This window comes from Leptonychotes weddellii, chromosome 1 (assembly GCF_054177405.1).
Source record: "Leptonychotes weddellii isolate Sample4059 chromosome 1, ASM5417740v2, whole genome shotgun sequence".
NCBI classification, from domain to species: Eukaryota; Metazoa; Chordata; class Mammalia; order Carnivora; family Phocidae; genus Leptonychotes; species Leptonychotes weddellii.
Genome location: NC_138369.1, coordinates 134,511,917 through 134,535,987, shown reverse-complemented (window position 1 = coordinate 134,535,987; position 24,071 = coordinate 134,511,917). Strand labels below are relative to the sequence as shown.

The 24,071-nt window shown below is 44.3% G+C and overlaps 1 protein-coding gene across 4 annotated transcripts in view; it reads left to right on the top strand.

Annotated features, from left to right (window-relative positions):
* Positions 1–4,297: 4,297 nt before the first annotated feature.
* PLA1A (phospholipase A1 member A) overlaps positions 4,298–24,071 on the top strand; it is a 29,034-nt gene continuing 9,260 nt past the window's right edge. Inside the window, exons 1-8 of one of the 4 annotated variants that reach the window (XM_081833458.1) lie at positions 4,298–4,452; positions 8,717–8,905; positions 15,226–15,427; positions 16,934–17,111; positions 17,617–17,725; positions 18,738–18,839; positions 21,651–21,740; positions 23,770–23,937. In XM_081833458.1, the coding sequence (XP_081689584.1) occupies positions 8,833–8,905; positions 15,226–15,427; positions 16,934–17,111; positions 17,617–17,725; positions 18,738–18,839; positions 21,651–21,740; positions 23,770–23,937 (922 nt within the window). In that variant the 5' untranslated portion in view covers positions 4,298–4,452; positions 8,717–8,832. Of the gene's footprint in view, positions 4,453–8,716; positions 8,906–15,225; positions 15,428–16,933; positions 17,112–17,616; positions 17,726–18,737; positions 18,840–21,650; positions 21,741–23,769; positions 23,938–24,071 lie in introns of those variants that run through there. The other 3 variants (XM_081833435.1, XM_081833438.1, XM_081833449.1) reach the window with 3 other exon arrangements.

Here is a 24,071-nt window from a genome sequence, read left to right as displayed (position 1 = left end):
GTCATGTTGTGTGGATGTGAATGCTTTCAACATGCAGTTCCACATCTGTTTCAGACACCTGCTGCTTCACGGTTGCCCGGAGCAGCCTGTGATGCGCTGGGAGAGATGGAGAGTCTGATGCTTTAACCATGCACCTGTGCCGACTTGCATGCGACAAAGCTCTCAGCTCCATATTTGCAGCAGGACTCCAGCAAAGGCATGGGACTTATAAGTCTTCTATACATAAAGGGAGAAGGGAATTCCAAAGTTCATTTTCTGCCTCAAAAAACTCTCCTATATATTTAAATATTTCAGAAAACAAACATGTTTTAAATATTACGAGTACAAAAACAGATTCTTCAGTAAGACAACCAACCGGAGTTGCAGAATTTCAAGGATGCTGGGCTACAAGTCACAGAACAATGTAATAACTTCTTAAATTCCTGTGTCTTAAAAGACTCCTTTGTATAAATATTCTGAGGACAGTTTAGAATCATAGAAAACACATAGTGTATACATTTTTATGCAAGATTCCTGAGCAGAAGATTAATAAGTTGGAGACTCTCATGACTGCTTTCGATTTCCCACTTGATAAGATCTCACTTTATAGCACAGAACAGTGAGTGCTTTTCTGGAGATGTAAGAAAAGAGGAAACATTTCTCCTTGTCTTTCTGAGGTTTCTTTTCCCAGTAGTTAGGAGCCTCCACTTTCAAGGTGGAACACTAGAATTCTCTTCGCACTAACCAAACAGCAGACCTGGGGTGCTTATATCAATCTTACAGTATAGGAAAGAAAGCAGGAGAGAATTTTAACAAGTGGAATCTGAGGCATGACCTGTTTTACCTCTGTACCTGGTTTGGTCAATCGTCTGAATTTAGTGAGAAACAAACATGAAATGATTTTATTTTTCCTCCATTACTGCCTTCAGAGTACCCTGTTGAAGCTGCTTCTCCTATCCCTTAGCAGATCACGTAATTTTTGGTCTTTTGGTGGGGGGTGGGGAGCGTATAAAACCCAATCCAGTTGATCCCAGTCCAGTGTTTTTTTTTAATTTCAGTTTTATTGAGGCGTAATTGACACATATAAGGTATTTAAAGTACATCGTGGTGATTTGATGTACATACACATTGTGACTAGACTCCCCCCATCTAGTTAACACATCTATCACTGCACATATTTATCTTTTTTGGGGGGGTTGTGGTGAAAACATTTTAAGTTCTACTCTCAGGAAATTTCAATTCTACAATAGAGTGTTATCAACTGTTGCCACCATGTTTTACCTCAGATCCTTGGGCCTTATTCATCTTCCAGCTGAAAGTTTGTACCCTTTTACCAACCTCTCCCTATTTTCCCACCTCCCAGCCCCTGGCAACCACTTTCCTACTCTGTTTCTATGAGTTTGACTTTTTTTTTAAGATTCCACATATAAGTGAGATACCATGCAGTATTTGTCTTTTTTTCTGTCTGGCTGTTTCACTTAGCATAATGCCTTAAAGTCCATCCCTGTTGTTGCAAATGCTGGATTTCCTTCTTTCTCAGGGCTGAATGATACTACATTGTATGTATATATATACCACATCTTCTTTATCTATTCATCTGTTGACACTTGATTGTTTCCATATCTTGGCTATTGTAGATAATGCTGCAGTGAACAAGGAAGTGCAGACCATTTGAGACCCTGTTTTCCTTTGGATTTTTTTTTTTTTTTAAAGATTTCATTCATTTATTTAAGAGAGAGCGCGCGTGCACACAAGTTGGGGGGGGGGGCTGAGAAAACAAGCAGACTCCCCACTGAGCGGGGAGACCGGTGCGGGGCTAGATCCCAGGACCCTCAGATCATGACCTGAGCTGAAGGCAGACACCTAACTGACTGAGCCACCCAGGTGCCCCTGATTTCCTTTGGATTTATGCCCAGAAGTAGGAATTCCAGTCCAGTTTTATCAGTTCTAAAACTTTGATGCCATGCCCTCCTCCCTCCCCACCACCATCAATCCTGGGCCCAAGGAACTTGGAGGAGAAATGGGGACATTCCTCCCCACCCTCTTCTAGGCTCCTTGCTCCTCTCAGGTGTTGCCCTGAGATCTTTCTTACTGGTGGAGCACTGGTAGGAAAGGCTCAAGACAACTGTCTTCTGAGGAGTCCACTCAGCCCAGGGGAAGCTCGTCCCTCCTGCTCACATCCAGCAGTGGGAGTGCAGGCTTCCCACCTGCTGCTGTCTTACATTTCCGCCCATGTCTCTCAAATAGACCCTGAGACATCCAACTCAGAAATGGATGCCCATGTGACCTTGATGCGGTCACCTTCAATCTTGGGTAGGCCCTCACTCACAGGCTTGTTGTGAAGGATCAGGAAGAGCACCACCTCTCCTCCCCTTTCAAAAAGGTAAGGGAGAACCCCCATAGAACTGTACTGTGACTCTTTATTTTTCATTCAAATCACTAGTTTTCAGCTGGGGGAGGTGGGGATGGGAGGTCTGATAACAGAGCAGTTCTGCTACCTCCTCCTAAATCCTACTGGGATCTGCCTTTCCGAGTCCTTCCAGTCCCTTTAGAATGCAGTGGAGGAGGTGGGGGAAGGGGGTAGGAGGGTGGGGAATAAGCATTTGTTATTTTCCAGGTAGGACCTCAGCCACAACTGAGGACACCCGAGAAAGACTCTAGAGATCCTGCTATATTTGCTTTGAGATTCTCTTCATCACAGGCACACTTCAAAAAGAGTTCAGATTTTCAGACTCTTTTTTCTCAAACCTCAAAATCTCCTCTTCAGACTTTACTCTCAACTGGCAACCTTGCTTGCTATCTCTCTGAGAAAAAAGAAGCAAACAGAAGAGAACAATTGCACACTCCCCTCACAACCTCTGCCCGCCCACCTACATGTGACTCATGGTCTCTGCCTTTGCTTCTGACTGTGAGTGCTAGTGTGTATGTGTGGAGAAGGAGGAAGGATGAGAATGAACAGATGAAAGAGATAATAAACTTAATTATATGCATGGGTTTTTTTTTTTTTTAAGATTTTATTTGTCAGAGAGAGAGAAGAGAGGGAGAGAGCACAAGCAGGGAGAGTGGGAGAGGGAGAAACAGACTTCCCACTGAGCAAGGAGCCCGACGCGGGGCTCAATCCCAGGACACTGGGATCATGACCTGAGCTGAAGGCAGACGCTTAACCGACTTGAGCCATGCACGCGTCCTTATATGCATGTTAAAGTAAATTAAAAAACGATCTGATGCACATATGAATTTATCATGCTTATCACGTTAATACATGTTTACTAAAACAGAATAGATCATGTGTAACATTACAGGATTAATGAAATATTTTCGACCTGCTATATGATGGTGCTTCATTTGCTTTCTTTGTTATCTAAGATTGCTAGATGTTGTCTAGAAGTCTTGGCAATATTTTTTTTAAGATCTGAAAAACTAGCATTGGGTTCAGCCACCCTTCTCCAAGCTTCTTCAGCCACCATATTCTCCATTTACTCCTCTCTCTACTTCTCCAGGGTAAAAGTGTATCTTTTTTGAGATAGCCACAGAGCTACAGCGAGTGTCGGGGAAGGAATGGAGATTCTGATGATTTCACAACCAACCAGCCTACTGAATCAGCTCCTCAAGGAATGGCTGCTGGTATCTGGTTAGGAATCCAGGGATCATCCAGATAGGGCATAGTGGGGAGCCCTGCCATCATTTTTCATCCTTAGGGTTTGGGGATTGGGAGAAGTGACACCTGGGGAGTAGGGTAGACTCTTCCCATTTAGAGAAGGAAAAAGAAGAGGAAGAAAGTGCTGCCCATCACGACCCGTTAACAGATGACGTAATTGGGCTCTGAGAAGCCGCCATCTGTCCAAGGTCACACATCTAGGTGAGAAGGAGCTGCAGTTTAAACCGAGGCCATGTGTCTTTAGTCCTATCACACTACAACTGTTAGCTGTAGTTAGAAAGTTTTCCTTAGACAAGGCCAAAATGAAACCCAAGAGTTCCATGGTGATGGCAGAAGCCTGTGCCCTCTGTTCACCTCTCCACAACTATGAGGTGAAGTCAGGGCTTCAAATGTGGATTTGGGTGCAGCCATAGGGAGGGGCAGAACGGAGGCCAGGTCAGACTGTGAAATGGACAGAATCTTCACTCTCCTCTCAGCATCCCTCCCCTCCTCAGAGAGCCTCCTCTTCCTCTGACACAAAGGCACCCCACCCAATCCCTGGGCCACGATTGGGACTTCTCTCTCCATACTGTGCTTGGTTACACCTGCCCCTCTTAAGGGTCCTACTTAACCTTTTGTTTTTCCATATCATCATCTGTACAGGCAGGGCGGTCTCAGGCAAGCGTCCACTCTCAGAGTCTCTGGGCTTGGCGCCCATGGATTTTCAACTCTAACATCCAAAGAACATGAGTCAAAAATGAGGTTGTCTGAAGATTGGGACAGAGTCCAATAAAGAACGCTATGGTTTCTCCTGAGCTACAGAGCTGTGGATAGAGGTCTGTGCTTTGAACAGAGGGCCATGCTTCAAACCATGCTGTCGCCTCATTTTGGATGGTATATGGACAACCATCTCCCATTGCTAATGCCACCAAGCGGAGGTGACACAGTCTGCTTGTCAGACCACTTCAGGGGCTAGTCTTTTGTCTTCTCTTTGATATAAACTGCCCTACTAAAGTACATTTATGAAAGCTTATTTAAATGAAAACTTGAAAGACATGTAAGCACAGGTGGTAAGTGGACATGGCAAGAATAGGGAAGGTGGCAGTGAATGAATGAAACTGGGAAACATGACTTTAAGCAAACAAATGAATCTCCAGCAGGATGATGTCTACTGGAGCCTGCTCTAGTGAAGGCGACATTTTGAGTTGAGATGTGCTTTCTGGTGTCCCTTATTTCACACCAGTCCTGAATCCAGGAAACTGGGAGGGAGGCACTCTCTGAAGTCATGCATGTTTTCCTTCTTGCAGGAATGGGGTAATTAGACCTAAGGAAAGGCACATTCTGTGCTATTTTGCAAAAAGACCTGCCACTGACACCCGGCACTGCTCCTGGGCATGATGGTTACCCCTCTGAGCCTCAGGTTATTGAGGGCTAGTGTACTTTGGAGCCAACAATGCCTACCTTGAAGGCTGTGGTGAGGATGAGACTAGGTGTGAGATAGTAGAAAATATATATAGTGGTCTCTGTCCTTGGTTCTTATCCCAGAGCTCCCTGTAATTTCCTACATTATAAGAGCGCTAGGAGCATCTTTAGTTCTAATATTTGGTCTTTGGCCTCAGTTCCCGACACAGGGCTCCTGAAACCCTTGTAAATTCTTGGGTGATAAGAGTGTCTTGTGTTCTAATGAGGTCACTCTGGGTGGGTTCCTGGATGACTCCTGGATGAGGACTGGTCACCAAGAAGGCCAAGCCGTGATTGGATGCTTGGATTTTTCAGCCCTGCCCCCCATTCTCTTGAAGGGAGAGGGGCTAAAAAATGGAGTTAATGATTGATCATGCCTACATGATGAAACTTCCATAAAATCTCAAAAGAACAGGCTTAGAGAGCTTCTGAGTTGGTGAACCCATGGAGTCACACTTTAAAAATTAATGTGACCTCATTTTGTAGTCCTAAGCTGGTGAGGCCTAGAATTATTTCCTAGAATTGGTTCATACTGGTTATTACACTAGTTTATATGCCCGCGCCCCCACCCCCACAGTGAATGCAGTGATTCCACAGACACACATGGACACACACACAGAAATAAATAAAGGCATATTCACTTATGGAGCTGTTAGCTAGGGATCCTGACAGAGGGCAAGGGAGCAGGGAATCTGAGCTGGGAATAGGCAGACAGGGAGAGCTGCAGGGGGATTCAGTGGGCATGATGGTTGCCCCTCAGGGTGGTAGCCTAGAAGTCTCCCTCTCTTCCCCCCCAGCCTCTCCCTTCACTTCCTCTTCTCTCTCTCTCTTTTTTAAGGATTTTATTTATTTGAGAGAGAGATGGAGAGTACAGAGGGAAAGGGAGAGGGAGAAGCAGATACCCACTGAGCAGGGAGCCCAATGTGGGACTTGATCCCAGGACCCCAAGATCATGACCTGAGCCAAAGGCAGATGCTTAACCGTCTGAGCCACCCAGGCACCCTCTCTCTTTCTTTTTTTTTTCCAAACAAATATTTTGTGTGCACTTATTGTATGCCAGACACTGTTCCAAGCACTGAGCACACAGCAGGGAACTCTGAGCACTGGATACTGAACACCCATCCTTGGTCTCTTGCTTGCCTCCTCGTGTTTTCGGATCCTTGGCAAATAAAGCCATCTGACTGCACATGACAATGGGGGCCTAAGTGTCATCTCAGATCCGGCCCCTTGCCGCTGTCCTCTCCAGACGAGCACACTCTATCAGATGTACCATGCCTTCCCTTGGCAAATACTGAGCACCAGCTGTGTGGCAGGCACTGCACTAGGCTCTAGGGATACCTCATTGAGCAAAAGAGACCCAAATTTTGTCCTGAGGCTGACATTCTCCTTGGAGGAGACAGACCATATACACTGAATATAACTGGTGCTCTTCAGTGTCTCCTGACCTAACTTTCTAAAATCTGCCACCTCGCTTTCTAGGAGGCCCCCCGTTCCTTGGCCCTTTGCAGCTGGGCTCCCCACATGCTGGGCTCTTTGAGCTTCAGTCTCCTCCCTGGTAAAATGGAGATGACCGTAGTAAAATTAACAGAAAACTAGTGGTTCTAGCATGTGTACAGACATCTAAGGAACATGCCGGAACTGCAGAATCCTGGGCCCAACCCCAGAGATTCTCATTCAGTGCTTCTGGGCTCAGGTCCCCTGGATGATGCTAAGGCAGGAGGTCCTGCATGGGAGCACTCCAGCCCCACCTGGAGAGCACTGTTCCAGATGATGAAGGGCAAAGGGAAGGTGCTCTCTAAATGTCAGCTGTGTTAATAATGCCCACAAGGAATACCATGCTGGGATAATTGGAGTAACTGGTGTGACGTGCCCGCTCTGGAGGTGGTGTAAGTGGCTGTGAAAATGCAGCCTTCGGTCTGCTGCCACGGGGAACCTAATCGATGATGGTCCCAGTTGTCACCTTTCTGGATCTCCCCTCGTCTTTGTGCAGAGACTGACCCCAGCTAGTGACAGAGCAGGATGGAGAGCTAATCCCCAGGTTCATGCATAGAAGACACAGGACTGTGTTAACGAGAAGCTTCAGCTTGAGGATTCCCCATCTCCCTTGCCAGAACATTCCAGGAACCGTGAGGAAGTCCAAGACTTTTCAATGTCTTCCTCTTTCCTGCCCGCTCTCCTCCACAGGTGTCTGACCTGCATCTCTGTCTAAGGGCTGTCTCTAACTTCTTTAGCGCCCCTTATTCTCTGCAGATGTTATCACCAGTAAATCTCTTTCACATCTAGTCCCGTCTTGGCATCTCTTCCCCGAGGACCTGGACTGCCACCCCTGGCGTGGTCTGTGACAGCAGAACAGCCTTTGGTCGTGCCCTGTTTATTGCCCCTCGCCTTCCTGGTGGCAGCTGCGCTTGAGCATTGGGATCACGTGCACGAGGGAAAGCCAGGGCTGGCCCTTCCCAAACCATTTATCCTCAGCCTGGCCATGCTAACATGCCAGCAGTGCCTCTTTGGGGGCTGTTCCTGCCTGGTATGGACACTGGGGTTCGCTTGTTCCAATGTCACATGGCCTGGTGCGAGTTACTTAACCTCTCTAGGCCCTAAAGCTGTACCCACCTCCCGGAGCTATCATCCGAAACGTTTAGCATTGCCCTGCTGGCAGGTTCCCTGCCCCCTAGCAGCGTGCTACAGTTTCAGGAGTGCTGGGCAAGTACCTTGCCTTCCCCTTGCCCCTGACCTGCCCAGACTAAGCTCTCTCTGGTTTCTGCCACTCCTTCGGGTGGAGAGGCCATGTGGCACACTGGAAACGCCCTGGTTCCAGGCCAGCTCAGCCACTTCTAGCAACAGGGTTTCTGTAGGTCACTTTTGTTCTCTACCGTCCAGTTTCTGTTTTCACGAATTTAAGAAGGTGAACGTCTCTTTTTAGAGGCTGGGCTTTACTTCTAGCTCCAAGAGTCTATGACAGGATAGTACTCTCAGAGGCAAACTTCGAATTCTTCTACTCTTTCTGTTAAATGTACACTAGACACATCGGTTCAGTTCTGTTCTAGGCCATGGAGGTTCAAAACTGAAAGGAGGACGCCTGGGTGGCTCCATGGGTTGTGCGTCTGCCTTCGGCTCAGGTCATGGTCCCGGGGTCCTGGGGCTGACCCTGCATCAGGCTCCCTAATCGATGATGGTCCCAGTTGTTGCCTGGCTCCCCATCAGTGGGGAGTCTGCTTCTTCCTCTGCCTCTGCCTCTAACCACCGCCCCCCCCCCCGCAGCTCATGTTCTTTCTCGCTCAAGAAAACAAAAACAAAAACTGAAAGGAGAATGAAAGGAGAAAGTCTTTGCCCTCAAGCTGCTCAGAGTCTTCCTAGAGAGACAAACATGTCCACAGATGATTCCAGGACGATGAGGATTTTGTCATCACCTCGAGATGAAAGACTCCTGCCTTGGCTTTTACTAACATTTTGCAATGGGAAGTGGGAGAGGTGCAGGAAATCACTTCCTGTTGATGTTTGGCTCAGAGAGGAAGGACAAGGTGTTTCAACATCCCTTGCTTTAAAAAAAGAAAAGAAAAGTGTATTTATTTTCACTGAGAAGAAGAAACCAACTAACTGTGGAGGTTAAACAGATAGGGAGAGTTCATTTTTCTTTTACAGGTCAAGAGGCCAGTTAATGATTAGTGCCACCCAAGCGGGTATTTGGTGTCCAAAACTTTGAGAGGCTGGCTTGTAGGAGTCGGCTTCACCCCAGCTCTGAGACTTGCAGCTCAGCGATGCCCCCAGGTCTCAGGAAGATACAGTTCTGCTCATGGGGACTCCTTTTGTGGCTCAGCATTGGAAGTGCAGGTAATTTGGGGACTTGGCTAATTGGGTGGAATTTCCAAATTAGCTCAGCTAATTTGGGAGGTTCTAGTTCTTAAGCCATCTATTTATGCAGTGTTAACCTTTGGAAGGTCCCCTAAAAGCCCTCTCTTGAGATGAATTTAGAAGAGGGATGAAAAAAACCCTACAATCATAAAGGGACTGATGGCGACCAGGATACTCTCTCAAGCCCCCTAGTTCTTGTACTCTTTTCTCTAAAAGCTGCATTAATCCTCTTCACCTGGCACAAGCCAGGATGACTCTAAAAAAATAAGACTTGATTAATTCCAAAATATGATTTACATTCCCCCTATAAATATCCAGTGTACCATTTTCCATGGGGCGCCTGGGGGCTCAGTCGTTAAGCGTCTGCCTTCAGCTCAGGTCATAATCTCAGGGTCCTGGAATCGAGCCCCCTCATCGGGCTCCCCGCTCACTGGGGAGCCTGCTTCTCCCTCTCCAGCTCCCTCTGCTTGTGCTCTCTCTCCCTCTCTCTGTCAAATAAATAAATAAATCTTAAAAAAATTTTTTTTTTTTTTTACTTTTCCAGACTAACAGAGATTTTGGCATTGTGAACGGTAGATGTCCTTGCTAATCCACTGACTCAACTCAAATTTAGGTTTGTCGTCCTTCTTGGTGGGACTATGCTAGCAAGTCCCTGCTAACTGCAGATGACAGGATGACCTTTAGAAAAAACTCCCGCAGGTGCTACTTGCATTCTACCTTTCCCCAGGTAAAAACCCCACCCACCACGCCTGCTGTCTTAATGTAGCAAATCTAAACACTCCTAAACACTCCCGTGGCCTGGAGGTTCTCTGGCTGGTGAAGATCCCTCTCTTCTGAGCACTGGTCCTTCCCCTTGGAAAGCTGCTCCCCGCCCCCAACCCTATTCCCCATAGCAGGCCCCTATTCAGTCGTGTTCACAAGACATTTAATTGTCAGTCCCCAGCTTTAGAATGTGTCAATTCTTCTGTCTGGAGCTGCTCATACCTTTTTGTTGATGTATGCTCTTCACATCTTCCAGGAGGCCCGCTGCAATTCTTCCCTCTCTTGCAACACCTCATGCCTCTCTCAGCACCCCTCCCTGCTCCAAAGTTCAGAGTGCATGAGTGCATTCACCCCCTGCATTAGTGGATGGCTTTTAAAAGGTGCTGCTAGCTTCATGTGTGCTTTCTCTCAAGCACTTATTTGTGTGTGTGTATAGAATGGCCTCCTTATATGTATATAAAATTTGTGTGTTCGTGTGAAATTCTGCCATATGAACACACAGAGCTATCTTGTTACTCTAAATGGCCGTTTATACATGATATACTAGATCCGAAAGGATTTCTGTCTTATGGATTTTTTTTTTTTTTAAGATTTTATTTGTTTGACAGAGAGAGACACAGAGAGAGGGAACCAAGCAGGGGGAGTGGGAGAGGGAGAAGCAGGCTTCCCGCCGAGCAGGGAGCCCGATGCGGGGCTCGATCCCAGGACCCCGGGATCGTGACCTGAGCCGAAGGCAGACGGTTAACGACTGAGCCACCCAGGCGTCCCTGTCTTATGGATTTTTGATAGATGTGGGAAATACTGCCCTGCAAAGAAGTTGTAGCAATTTATTAGTATGTGAGCATGGCTGTTTCCCTGTCTGCCGATAGTTTGTAGTATCAAACGTTTTTCATATTGTCAACTTGATAGAAAAAATAGTCATTACATTGTTGTCTTAATTCTTAGTTCTTATTATGATTTGTGCTTCTGGTGTCTTGTTTAAGCACTCTTACTATAAAGACAATTTTTCATATTTTCTTCTAAGCCCCATGGGCTAGCCCAATCAGACTAAGATCACCAGGAACAAACCCTTTAATCATGGTGTGTTTTTTAATACAATGCTGTTTTATTTTGCCAAAATTTATTTTTATTTTTGTATATACTTATATATATTATTTTGCATGTATGTCCATAAAAAATTATCTATCATTTTCTTGTATTACCCATGTCCTGTTGATTCTAGGATTATTATAACCTCATGAAATAAGTTTTTATTCTATGAACAGTTTATATAAGATAAAGATTACTTGTACTTTAAAGCAGTGGAGTTCTCAGATAAAACCATCTAGCTCTAGTGTACTTTAGGGCCAGAGAAGACTCTTGATTACCAATTTAATGTTTGGATGCTAGTAGTTTTATTTGCGCTTACAATTCCTTCTTGAGTGAGTTTCACTAAATTATATTTTTCTAGAAAATTATCCATTTCTTCAAAGTTTTCCAATGCATTTGGGAATTTTTAAAAATATCTTTTTATCTGTGATGTTCTGGTGTTATACTATACCTTTAGATTGATTGATTGATTGATTTATAAAGGTTTATTTATTTATTTGAGAAGGGCAGGGCAGAGGGAGAGAGAGAATCCTGAAGCAGACTCCCTGCTGAGTGCAGAGCCTGACGCAGGGCTCCACATGGGGCTCCACTTGGGGCTTAATTCCACAACCCTGAGATCATGACCTGAGCCGAAATTAAGTTGGATGCTTAATTGACTGAGCCACACAGGTGCCCCTGTTTATTTTTTATCTCGCTCATTACCCTGAGTGTAATTTTTGATTGGAGAACTCATATATTTTTTCGGTTATGGAAAATTCTTAACAATTATCTTTTCAAAATATTGCTGCTTCTCCTATTCTCTTCCTTTATAGAATAGCTACTAGATAAAAATTGGAACCTCTCCATCTATTGTCTATACTTTTTAACTATACTTTCATATTAAAAGTTTTTTTTACTTCTGGGGCGCCTGGGTGGCTCAGTTGGTTAAACATCCTACTCTTGATTTCCGCTCAGGTTAAGATCTCAGGGTCATGAGATTGAGCCCCGCATCAGGCTCTGTGCTGGGCATGGAGTCTGCTTGAGATTCTTCCTCTCCCTCTCCCTCTGTCCCTCCACCTGCTTGTGCTCTCTCTCTTTCTCTCTCTCTAAAATAAATAAATTTTAAAAAGTTTTTTACTTCTGTACTAAAAATTATAGTATTGATTCCTTTTTTATTTCAATGGTTATCTTTTTCATTTCCAATTTTTGAACTAGTTTTTTCCTATATATCTTATCATCTATGCCTGTTTTTATATCATGATTTCTTATTCTCTGTCTTTATTTTTATCCTTGTAGATTCTCAGCATACTTATTTTAAAGTCAATGTCAAAGGCTTTTAAAACCTTATTTTACCTGGAATGAATTCATGATTCATTTATTGGCTTTTGACTATCTTTGTAAACATTCGATTTCTGTATATATTTAGGCATTTTGTTTGCAGAATTTTTTAAAGTAAATTCATTATTAAAGTACAGCATATATACAGACAAGTGCACAGATTATTAGTATACAGATTAATGAATTTTCAGAGTGAATGCACCTCTGTAACCATCATCCGGATCAAGAAATAAAACATTACCAGGTTCTTAAAACCCCTTCCGTGTATCCCTTCTTAATCATTGCCACCCCAAAGATAACTATTATCTTGACTTCTAACACAATAGATCAGTCTCATTTCAATGTTCAATGAGATGCTTGTGTTTGGCCTCCCCCCCATTCCCTCCCATCACCTCCTCCCCTTCTCATCTTTTTTTTTTTTTTTTTTGAAGATTTTATTCATTCATTTGAAAGAGAGCAGGAGAGCAGGGGCGGGGGATGGGCAGAGGGAGAGGGACAAGCAGACTCCCCGCTGAGCACAGAGCTTGATTGGAGGACACAGGATGATTATTTCCTGAGCTGAAGTCAGACACTTAACTGACTAGAGCCACCCAGCTGCCTCCCACACCTTCTCATCTTTAGACTCTCTCCTCCAGTTGGGGGCGGGTTGTCTCAGCTCTTATTAGTGAGGCCTTGTTTTTCCATCCTGTCTCCCTAAATAAAGCTATAGCCCCAAGTAAAAGGACTATAGCTATTTTTTTGGTTGTATTGCTTTTGTTTTTAGCTTCCTTTACTAAGTTGGGGAGCCCCTCCCCCCACTACCACAGGTGGGCTTGGTGCTGTTCTTCCACACCTGACTTGGAGCACTCTAGGACCCCACTTACCTCACAGAGCTGCCTTCTCCCAGACTAGGAACCCAGCATCATCCTGCAATTCTGTTCTTGTTTACAGAGATATAATCTTTATATTTGAGATTGGCTATGTCTTTCTCTCTTCTCTTTTGATATTCATCTACGATTAGTCTTTGGTTGGAGTGGCAGTTGGGGAGAGGGGATATCTGAGCATGATTCACTGTGCCACCTTCCATATTCCCAAGTGATCAAAAGTTTTCTTCTATCATCTGCAAATATTGGTGATTATCTCTCCTCCTTTTCAAAATTTGTAACTTTGATCCCATTTTATTGTCTTGTTTCCCTGGCTAGGACTAGACCTTCCAGGACAATATTTCATAGAAGCACTGATAGCAGACATTCTCATTTGTTTCCAGTTCTAAATGGAATGCTTCTAATGTTTCACCCATAACTATAGTCATTGCTATAGATTCTTGGTAAACACTTTTTCTTAGGTTAAAAGTGTTGGGTATTAAATTTTATTGTGCTTTTTTCTTCTACATCTATTGAGATGAGCATATATCTTTTTTTTCTTTAATTTTTCATATATGAATTACATTAATACATCTTCTAATGTTAAGCCATCTTTTCATTCCTTGGATTAAACCCTGGCCATGATGTGTGTTTAGTTCTTGTTATCCTTGATGGGCTTAGATTTGCTGATAATTAATTCAGGGTTTTTATGTCTCTGTTTAAGAGTGAAATTGGCTTTCGTCTTCCTTTCTCCTTCTGTCCTTGCCCAGTTTTGATATTTTGGTTATTTTCATAGAATGAATTTAGATTCTCTCTCCCCTTTTCTATTCACCAGAACAGTGATAAGAATTGAAGGATTGGTAGAATTTTTCTGTAAAACTGTTGGGCCCAGTAGAGTTTTTTGATGAAGAGACTGAAAACTACTGTTTCAATTCCCTAATGCTACAGTTTTACATTTGACTTTCTGTTTTTTCTTTCTTGACTAAGTTTCAGTAAGCTATACTTCTCCAGGAAATTGTTGTCCATTTTCTAGGAAGATATCTGTATTTTGAACTTTTGGGTGGGTATAAACATGTTCTTTTATGGTTTTAAAAATCTACTCTATTTATATCCCCTTTTTATTCTCTATATTGTTTACCTGTGACTTCCCTCTTTTTTTCTTACTCTGTCTTATCAAAAGTACATCTAGTTTATTATTCTTTTCAAAGAACTAGCTTTTCATGTTAATTGTCTGTGGCAGACACTATTCTAGGCAGGAGAGTGAACAAAATGGATAAAAATTCCTGCTTTCTTGAAAGAATATCCTAATGTAGGGAAATCAATAAACAATACACTTAATGATAAACTTGTGAATTCCATAGGAGATTAGAAGGGTATGATTTCTATAAAAGGAAATAGATCAGGATGAGGAAGATTGAGAGAACTTGGGTGAGGGGCACAGGAAGGTAACAATTCAAACAAGTTAGTTACCTTTGACAAGCAAAGACTTGAAGGAGAAGGGGGGGTAGCCATGTTGATGTCTGTGGAAAGACACTCCGGGCAGAAGGGATGACCAGTGCAAACACCCTCTGGGGGTCTAGGACTGTGTAGAGTGAGAAAGACCTGGGAGGACATGTGGCCAGAACAGATGAAGCAATAGTTGGACAGGCAGAGTGCTCCTGGAGCCCATGGTTTAGACCATTCAGGGCTTCAATCCATTGTTAGAACTTCAGATTTCATTCTGAGGGAAATGCCTTAGAGGCTTTTTTTGCATAGAGGCATGACATTATTTGATTTAATTTTTGGCTTGCAGTTGGCCTTCTACTCCGTGTGTCTTCATGTTGTCTTTCCTCTGTGTCTGTGTCTAAATTTCCCCTTCAAGGACACCAGTCATACTGGATTAGGGCCTACCCTATTGGCTTCATTTTAATATAATAATCTCTATCTCCACATGCAGTCACATTCTGAGGTCCCAGGCATTAGGACTTCAACCTATGGATTGATAGGGGCAACTCAATTTATTTCATAACAATATCCACTTCACCATGCATGGCCTTTAATCTTTTCTGGTTGAGTAATAGTCATATCCTTTTCTGGCATTGTATCTTTAGATATGAAAACTATTCACAGATTTTGGTTACAGAAGTGATGTCTTTAATAAATTAGTCTGAATATTGCACTAGCTGATTTATAATAAATGCTTGTAAGCCCCTGTTTCTTTCTTCCTCTCAAGAATACTTTTCTTCCTTCTAAGAACAGATGACCTCACCTTGGATCATTCTTGTTTTTCTTTTTGCTTTTTTCCTCCAGGGGATGCACCTCCTACCCCACAGACAAAGTGCACTAACTTCCAGAACGCTAATCTTCTCCGAGGCACCAATCTCAAAGTCCAGTTTCTCCTCTTCACCCCTTTGGATCCCAGCTGTGGGCAGCTAGTGCAGGAAAGTAGTGACATCCAAAACTCTGGGTTCAATGCCACTCTAGGAACCAAACTACTCATCCATGGATTCAGGTGGGAGTAATCAGCCAATAGAAATATCTCAGCTAGGAACTAGAGAGTGACCATAATGCCATAGGAAGTTAGTGGGGAGCAAGAGGAGAAATGGATTTACTGACAGTCTCATGTTTCATCTTTCACCTACTGCTGCCTTTGAAGGTGTCTCATATCAACATGAACACACATTGTGTTGCTTATTCCTGTTGGTCATGTACATTACTCCTCTGCTCAGTCTTGTCGACACACTCTCACACAGTAAATATGTATGATCCTGAACAAGTCACCCCAGCACATGGAGCCTTGGTTTCCACATCTGAATAAAAGGGAAGTTGTACAGATGGTCTCAGTGATCCCTTTCTCCCTGAAGCATGGGTTATATGATTCATCTCAGCCAATGAGGTCATAGGCTTTGTGCAATCAGGGTAACAGCATGGTGTTTTTATCCAGAGGTTTATTTCCTCTTCTTCATTTCTTCCCTGGTTTCATGATTTAAGAAACTTCCACTCACAGGTGCTACTTCCATCATCTCCTGAGGTTAACCTTCCTCAGGTGCTAGACACTTCTCTTCTTCAGTTTCTTTGATGCTCTACAGTCCAAATATTGTTGCAATACTGAGTCTTAATTCAACCACCATCCATCCTTCCAACATCTCTCCAGAGCCCATTGGCAAGGCCAGAAAGAGAGGAAGGTTGGTGGGAGGAAAGAAGAAGAGAATGCAGTGAAATAGTAGCAGTATCGAGCAACTAGAGATGGGGGCATCCAAGAAAGAGGTGGACACAAAGCCATTGCACAAAGGATCACTATTTCATGGTCTCTGGGTTCTCTCTGCTTCTCAGATCACTGGACTGCAGGGACCCAGCCACATCCCTCCATAGGCATTCTTCCTCACTCTTGTGCCAAAGTCTCTCCTCTTTTATATTCAGCCACTCTCCAAGGCTGAGTGTGTACCCCCAACCCGGAGATAGCCAACAGAGCTGGAGAGAAGCACCTACCATACTTCCTCGCTCATTGAATTAATGAAAGGATGACCGAATGAACAAGTAAATAAAAATATCCCTCAAGGAGAGTGCTTATATTATAGAATGAGAATTAAGATTGCAAATCATAACTCTAAGGTACAAAGCTATCTTTTCTCCCCCATGAGTAACACAAGCAGTATCAGTATATATGGTTTATGTAGTATGCACTGCACCAAGGTACTCGACTGAGGCCTGGTGGGGCTGAAATCCAACCTGAGTTCTGGGCCCTGGCATGAGGCTGCATCTACTTGGAACAAAAGGCCTTTCTATAATTTACACAAAGGCTCCATATATGCAAGCTGAAGCCCTGGTGACTTTGGGATTATGCTCTCCCTAGGCTCAAAGTGGTGTAAGATGTATTGCCCATATACCCCCCTTATTTGTTTTGACCTTTTTCCCCCCTGGGTTTATTCTGTTAATAGAGAGTATCATTGTCATTTCCATGACAATGGATATTGGCTTGGCAGATAATTTTCCTATCCTTTTTTGGCCCTCTGTGTAGGGCTTTAGGTACAAAGCCTTCCTGGATTGATAAATTCATTGGCACTCTTCTTCGGGCAGCAAATGCTAATGTGATTGCTGTGGACTGGGTTTATGGTTCTACAGGTGTCTACTTCTCAGCCGTGGAAAATGTGGTTAAGCTGGGACTTGAGATCTCCCGTTTCCTCAGAAAACTTCTGGTAGGTGCTGAAGGGCTTGGGGGTGAGTTTTGGCTGCTTATGAAGGAGAGAGGGGACAAAAAGAAAGAGTCAACACATGAGGAGGAGCTTTAGGGCAGAAGCAGAGCCACCCAGTAGCTTGTGGGTCTTCCCTTCTAATCTCCACTTTACCACTTACAGTGTTGACTTTGGGCAAGTTGTTGCCCCACTCAGAGCCTCTGCTTCTCCTCTGTAGAATGTGCCGCTGACGTTAGATATGGAATCCCTCAAGAGGAAGTGGCCATGGTCATTACTCACACACTTTGGGCACCAAAGAGAAAGTGAGGCAATCGTCAAGGTGGGGTGTCTAGGAAGAGGGAAAGTAATGAATGGGATGAAAATTCTGCCTTTTTCTCCCAAAGAAGGTGTGTGGGGGGATGTCATGCCCAGGGTCCTCTGATTCTGAAGCTTCAGGGAAAAGTGTGACCCTGTGAGGCCAGAGGCTGCTGTGACCCATGTGTAATTCCCTGTAAATGCCCCATTGTAGGTGCTGGGTGTACCGGAGTCTTCAATCCACATCATTGGTGTTAGCCTGGGGGCCCACGTTGGGGGCATGGTGGGACATTTCTACAAAGGCCAATTAGGACGGATCACAGGTAACAGTATTCTCTGCCCATCCTCCCAAGTTTAGAGATAGAGAGAGAATGCCCTGGAAATGCCTCTGTTGAGGCAAGCAGAGGGGATCTTTGTTCTTATGATTGAATGATCTGTTTCCACTAAAATTTATTGTGGCCCTTTTGCATGAAACGGTATTGTGTTGTTATTGTGTGATCTCTAATGTCAGTGTAAGAAGCCACGTATTTCTTCTGAGCCTCAATTACTACCTCTGTAACATGAGTTGTAATAGCTCATATTGCCTTGGCCCACTGTGGAAATCACCCTTAGACAATTATGCTAAATACTTGCAAAAGCACTAGGGACTTTATGTTTCAGAAGCTTCCCTCAGTCAATAAGGGACTAGAGTTGTGTGGTAAATACCCCCACTTTCCGGCCCTTCAGTAGGACAATTCTGAGTCATGTTCTACAGAGCCTCTCAGAAGGGTGCCAGTAAGATGAGACCCAGTTGCGCAAAGTGATAATACATTCGTTTTTCCAAACTCTGACTCATTTTTCTAATCCCTCACTATACTTTCTCTGATCTACTCCCAAATCAGCTCCTTGTGCTTTAAATCCTTGTCTCAGGGTCTGCTTTTTGGGAAAGAGAGAAAAGGGCATCCAAACTAAGACACAAGGATAGTAATTTTTACTTCACTGTGTTGTTATGAGGACTAGCACAAGGACTGGCAGACAGTAACTGCTCAAAAAATTATAGCTGTTGTGTTGAGTACATGAGGATTAATATTATAGCCCTTGCCAGATGGTTGATGTTATCAAGCTCATTTCAGAGCCAGGAAGCTGGGTCATTGAGAGTTGGAGACAACAACATGGGGTTTCCTGGGTACAGTGGTCCTGGGCTGGTCCTCTTGCCCTTGGATCCTTGCTGGAGGACTCTAGGAACTGACCGGGAAGGGCTGCCCCGAGAGGTGTATGGTCCATGAGGGTGTATGGTCCATGAGGGTTGCTGCAGCTGAGAGGAAAGGGGCCTCTGACATCAGTCTGTCCCAGCAGGCCTGGACCCTGCTGGACCGGAGTACACCAAAGCCAGTCTGGAGGAGCGCCTGGACCCTGGAGATGCCCGCTTCGTGGAGGCCATCCACACAGATGCTGACAGTGAGTATGGGGGGTGGGTGACCCTCCTAGGGTAGGGGAATGAGCCCGGCAGGGGCTAGGTAGCCGGTATCTATTTGTGTGGCTCTGGGCAGGTTCCCTCCCTTCTGAGCTTCTGTTGCAGTGAGGAGTTTACCAGTGTCATGTTGATCTCTGATTAATACTAAACCTTGTGATGAGGCTGTGTGGGGGAAGGCATTGCTGCCTGGCGGGCACAGGGGAAAGTCATGCTGTTTTTTCAGGGTGAATGTGCCTGGCCCCGTGGGACAGGCCCCTCTGGGGCAGATACTCAGGCCTGTCAGGACTTCCCTCCTTCCTAGAGAGGAGCCCAGCCCCTCAGGCCAGTGAAGAATGAGAATCCTCCCCTCCAACAGTGACAGGCACAAGAAAGACCCCCAACCCTGAATCCATTATGACCAAATTAAGCTATTCTGACCAGCTGGGAAAGGGGGCTGGGCATTCTTCCTCATTTCTACCCTTTATGAAATGCCTAGGAGGTAGCCAGGCCTTGTGCTCAGCATGGCAGTTACAGGAAGAAATAATGCCTATCCCTCACCAGAAGAATGTGCCATTCAAGTAAGAGGTGTTCAGGTCTCATTCCTTTGGGTCAGAAGCCTTCTTTTATTTATTTATTTATTTTTAAAGATTTTATTTATTTATTTGACAGAGAGAGAGAGAGAATACAAGCGGGGGAGTGGGAGAGGGAGAAGCAGGCTTCCTGCGGAGCAGGGAGCCCGATGTGGGGCTCGATCCCAGGACCCAGGGATCATGACCTGAGCCGAAGGCAGACGCTTAATGACTGAGCCACCCAGACACCCCCAGAAGCCTTCTTTTAGCACCCAACACTCACAGATTCATAATTCTGGAAAAAACCCATGCAGGCATGTTATTTAACCCTCTTTCCTTCATCATCTCACAGATAGGAAAGCAAAGCCCACAGGCCTCTGCCTAGTTGTTGGGTTAACCATGTTAATTATGAAGGTTAACCCCTTCTGTCTCTAAATTTGCTAAATAGGTGACTTATTAGGTCCCCAGTTACCAGAGCGAGGCCTCTCAGTCCCCTTCAAAGTTGGAGCCTCCTCCTAATGTGATGAGAGGGGGGAAAAAAAAAGCATTCCATTTTGTCTAACCAGTTTTTATTGAGCTACATAGTCAGCATTGAGAATAGTGCAAGGCACAAGGCATTGAAGAAGGTCCCCACCCATGTAGAAATATAGACCAATTGAGCAGGCATTCATTCATTACTTCCTTCAATAAATATTAGGTACTCACATGGGACAGGCATGGTGCTGGTATTGGGGATATAGCAGAAAAAAAAACCACAGGCAAAGTCCCTGCTGTAAGTTGTAGAGCTTACAGACAGATAAGCAGACATAATTACACACTGTGAGTACCATGACTGAGGAGGTGGGGCAGAAGGTGATTTGGGTGAGGGAGCCACTTCAGGTAGGGTTACTGAGGAAAGTCTGTCCAAGGTGAGTATTTGCAGGTGAGAATGAACCAGCCCTGGGTAGATCTGGGAGAACATTCGAGGTGGAAAGAGCAGTCAGAAGCAAAGCCTGGACATGGGTGGAGACAGCAAAGAAAACCACATGGTTAGAGGGCAGGGAGTGAGGCAGGAGAAGAAGGAGGGGGACCAGGCTGGCCATAGTGAGGAGTTTACATTTTATTCTGTAGTTGGTGAGAACAGGGAGGCATTAGGATTTCCTGTAAAGATGATTGCAACTGCTGTGCAGAGAATCAGCTGCAGGGGACACTAAGGGAGCCTGGAGGCTCATTAGAGGGTGTTTGCAGTAGTGGTCTGGGTGGGAGATGGGGGCAGTAGAGACATAGAGAAGAGGTGGGGGCAGTAGAGACGTAGAGAAGTAGAAAGATTCGAAATATATTTTGGAGGTAGAGCTGACCAGACAGGTGACGGGCTAAGTGTAGGGAATGAGGGAAAGGGAGGAAGCAAGGATAACTTCTAGGTCCTTGGCTAACCCCTGGAGAGATGCCATTAAACAAATAACATACAACCAATCACTTACAGTAGTGATAGATGTGGGAAGGGGAAAAGTGTTATGAAGAGGAAAGTTGGGGTCTTTGGCAGCTGGTTGGGACCCAGTCTCAGGGGTCAGATATGGCCACGGTGATGAAATGAGAGCTTCACGCTACAGTCTTTCTTTTTTTAAAGATTTTATTTATTTATTTGACAGAGAGAGACACAGCGAGAGAGGGAACACAAGCAGGGGGAGTGGGAGAGGGAGAAGCAGGCCTCCCGCAGAGCAGGGAGCCCGATGCGGGGCTCGATCCCAGGACCCTGGGACCATGACCTGAGCTGAAGGCAGACGCTTAACGGCTGAGCCATCCAGGTGCCCTCACGCTACAGTCTTTCAAACTAGCCAGGTTTCTGCTCCGTCAAGACAGCACAAAAATATGAGGGGCACTGTGGAAATGTGGCCCCAAATATATATCTACCTGAACTATAGCTCCAAACAAAATAAACACTTGTTCAACAAGGACATTTACCAGGCTTATAAGATTTAGTGATTTATCAGAACTGATTGATGTTAAGGGGTATTTTTCTTGATTTTATTAGACAAATATGAGTATCTGTTCATGGCTTTACTCTTCTTGGCTGCCTTTCAGTGTAGAAAACGGAGGGCATGCTCTGCTGTGTCCCAGCATTGAGGAGTGAGGTGGGCACCCAATGGGCACACAGAGTGGGTGGGCTCCCAAAGTCAGAGTTCAGGCTCTGCTGCCGGGGGACCCTGCTGTGGGGCCCAGAAAATATGCCCCTGCAGTCCGAAACAATGGGGTTCTGCCTCCTTTCAGATTTGGGTATCCGGATTCCTGTTGGACACGTGGACTACTTTGTCAATGGAGGCCAAGACCAACCCGGCTGTCCCACCTTCATTCATGCAGGTCAGAAAACCAGAGAGAGTTGGGGTTTGGCTGCCCCAGAGGCTGGAATTCACCAACAGCCAGTGTAGACCACAGGAAGTCTTTCTTCTAGTGTCCTTTGCTATTCCCCATAATGCCTTTCCTGCACTTATTGAATGCATGTCTTTAGGAGCCTGGGGAATTTTGGGAGAGGAGGGCCCAAAATGAAAAGCTTGCACCATACTTTTGCTGGCCTCCCCACTTCTTAGGTCCTGCAGTGATATATCATCACTCAAGCCAATAAACTCTATTCTTCCTGGGTCCCGCTCTGTGGCATGGTCCACACTAGCTACATCCTGGCAAGAGCCTAGTTGTGGCAGAAGTAGAACGCCCAAAGCTGGCTAGCTGAAGGATCAATCCACAGATGACCATTTCCCCACACTTATTAAATTTGGCAGTTCTCCAAAACTGTTTCAAGATAATCATCTTGAGTACATTCAACGAATATACATTTCTTCTTTTCTAAATACACAATTGATGCTTGAACAGCATGAGTTTGAACTGCACAGGTCCACTTATACATGGATTTTTTGGATAAATACAGTAGAGCACTATAAATATATTTTCTCTTTATGATTTTTAACATTTTCTTTTATCCAGCTTACTTTACTGTAAGAATACAGTATAGAATACATATAACATACAAAATATGTGTTAATCAACAGTTTATGTTATCAGTAAGGCTTCCTGTCAACAGTAGGCTATTAATAATTAAGTTTTGGGGGAGTGAAAAGTTATATATGGATTTTCAATTGCATGGGAGGTTCCCCTGTTGTTCAAGGGTGAGTTGTAGTCTCCTGGAATGTTCTTTTTGAATTACATTCTTCTTAGCATTATTTTAAATAACATTAAATTTGTCAAAAGCTAAGGATCAAGGTTTGTTTAGTCTTTTTTTATTTTTCTTATGAATATAGCCAACCTATCAGCATTTCTTATGAGAATTTTATCCTGATTTCTGTTTACTTTGTTTTTAGTCTTTTCCTGCTTTACCAAATTTTTGACATTTTAAGGGCTCTTTTGACAATTTTATTGAATAACCACTCATCTAATTTACCAAATTTATTGATTTTCCAAAAACATGTTTCTTTTTCACAATTTATAGATTTTCTAGGATTTTTTATCAGATGAGATAGTTTGGATTTAATGACCTTTGAATATTTCTGTGGCATTTTAGTTGGCCACTTGTCATTTTTCTTCATAACACAATTTGAGAAGGGTTTTGTTTGTGTCCCCCAGCTCCCTGTTGCAGCTGGAAGGAGCTTGCCCATAGAGTGTCCCAAACATGGGGGAAGGCGGGTTAATACAAGCTCGGACTTGGTTGCTGGTCCCAGAGTGGGGTTCCCAAGGTGATGGGAGAATCTGAAGACCCCAGAACCCTAGAGCTGTGGCTCACTATAGACCTATTAGCCCAGCCAATTCATCCAATGTGAGTTACTTCAAATTTTTATACAGTAAACAATAACAAGAAAACCAGGTTTTTATTAAATTGGGACATTTGGCAAATTCAGTGAATCAGTCATTTGGCCAGGTGAACTCGAAGCACATTGACTTTCAGAGACTTACCATGAACTGCTGCTGACTCCCTTGATTATCTCATCAGTAGGTTGGGTATCATGAGGTTGTAAAAAATTGGATTGTGTAGGTGATGATGAAGAAGGTAAAATGTGCGAACAGATACTCATTGTGAGAAGTGGGTCAGGATCACCAATTCCCAGTAAGCTCCTATTTTCCAAAAGAGAATTTGCATGATCATGGAAGATAGGTCTCAAATTAAACAATTTTTTTGATAGATTAAGCTTAGGTATCTCAGGAAAATTCAAAAGAAGAGGGAGAATACAGTAGCCATGTCCATTAACATTTTAAAATGTGGCTCAGGAGACATCCCATGTATTTATAGCCTGCTAGAATATAAAATTCAATAGAATTACAATAAGTAGCATGAAGGGATTTTCATTTGTCTTAAACTAAAGCCTTGGTTGTGTTTCCCGCCCCCCCACCCTCACCCCCACAGGCTACAGTTACCTGATCTGTGATCACATGAGGGCTGTGCACCTCTACATCAGTGCCCTGGAGAATTCCTGTCCACTCGTGGCCTTTCCCTGTGTCAACTACAAGGCCTTTCTTGCTGGACAATGTCTGGATTGTTTTAACCCTTTTCTGCTTTCCTGCCCAAGAATTGGTAAATGCCACCCCTTTGGCTTCCTTTGACAATTTGGGGAAAGTTCAAGTCTTGCTAGTTGTTACCTCTGTAAGTCCTGATTTCTTATGATCAACAAGTCTATCCACCCGGAGTAAGGAAATTCACTGATTAGG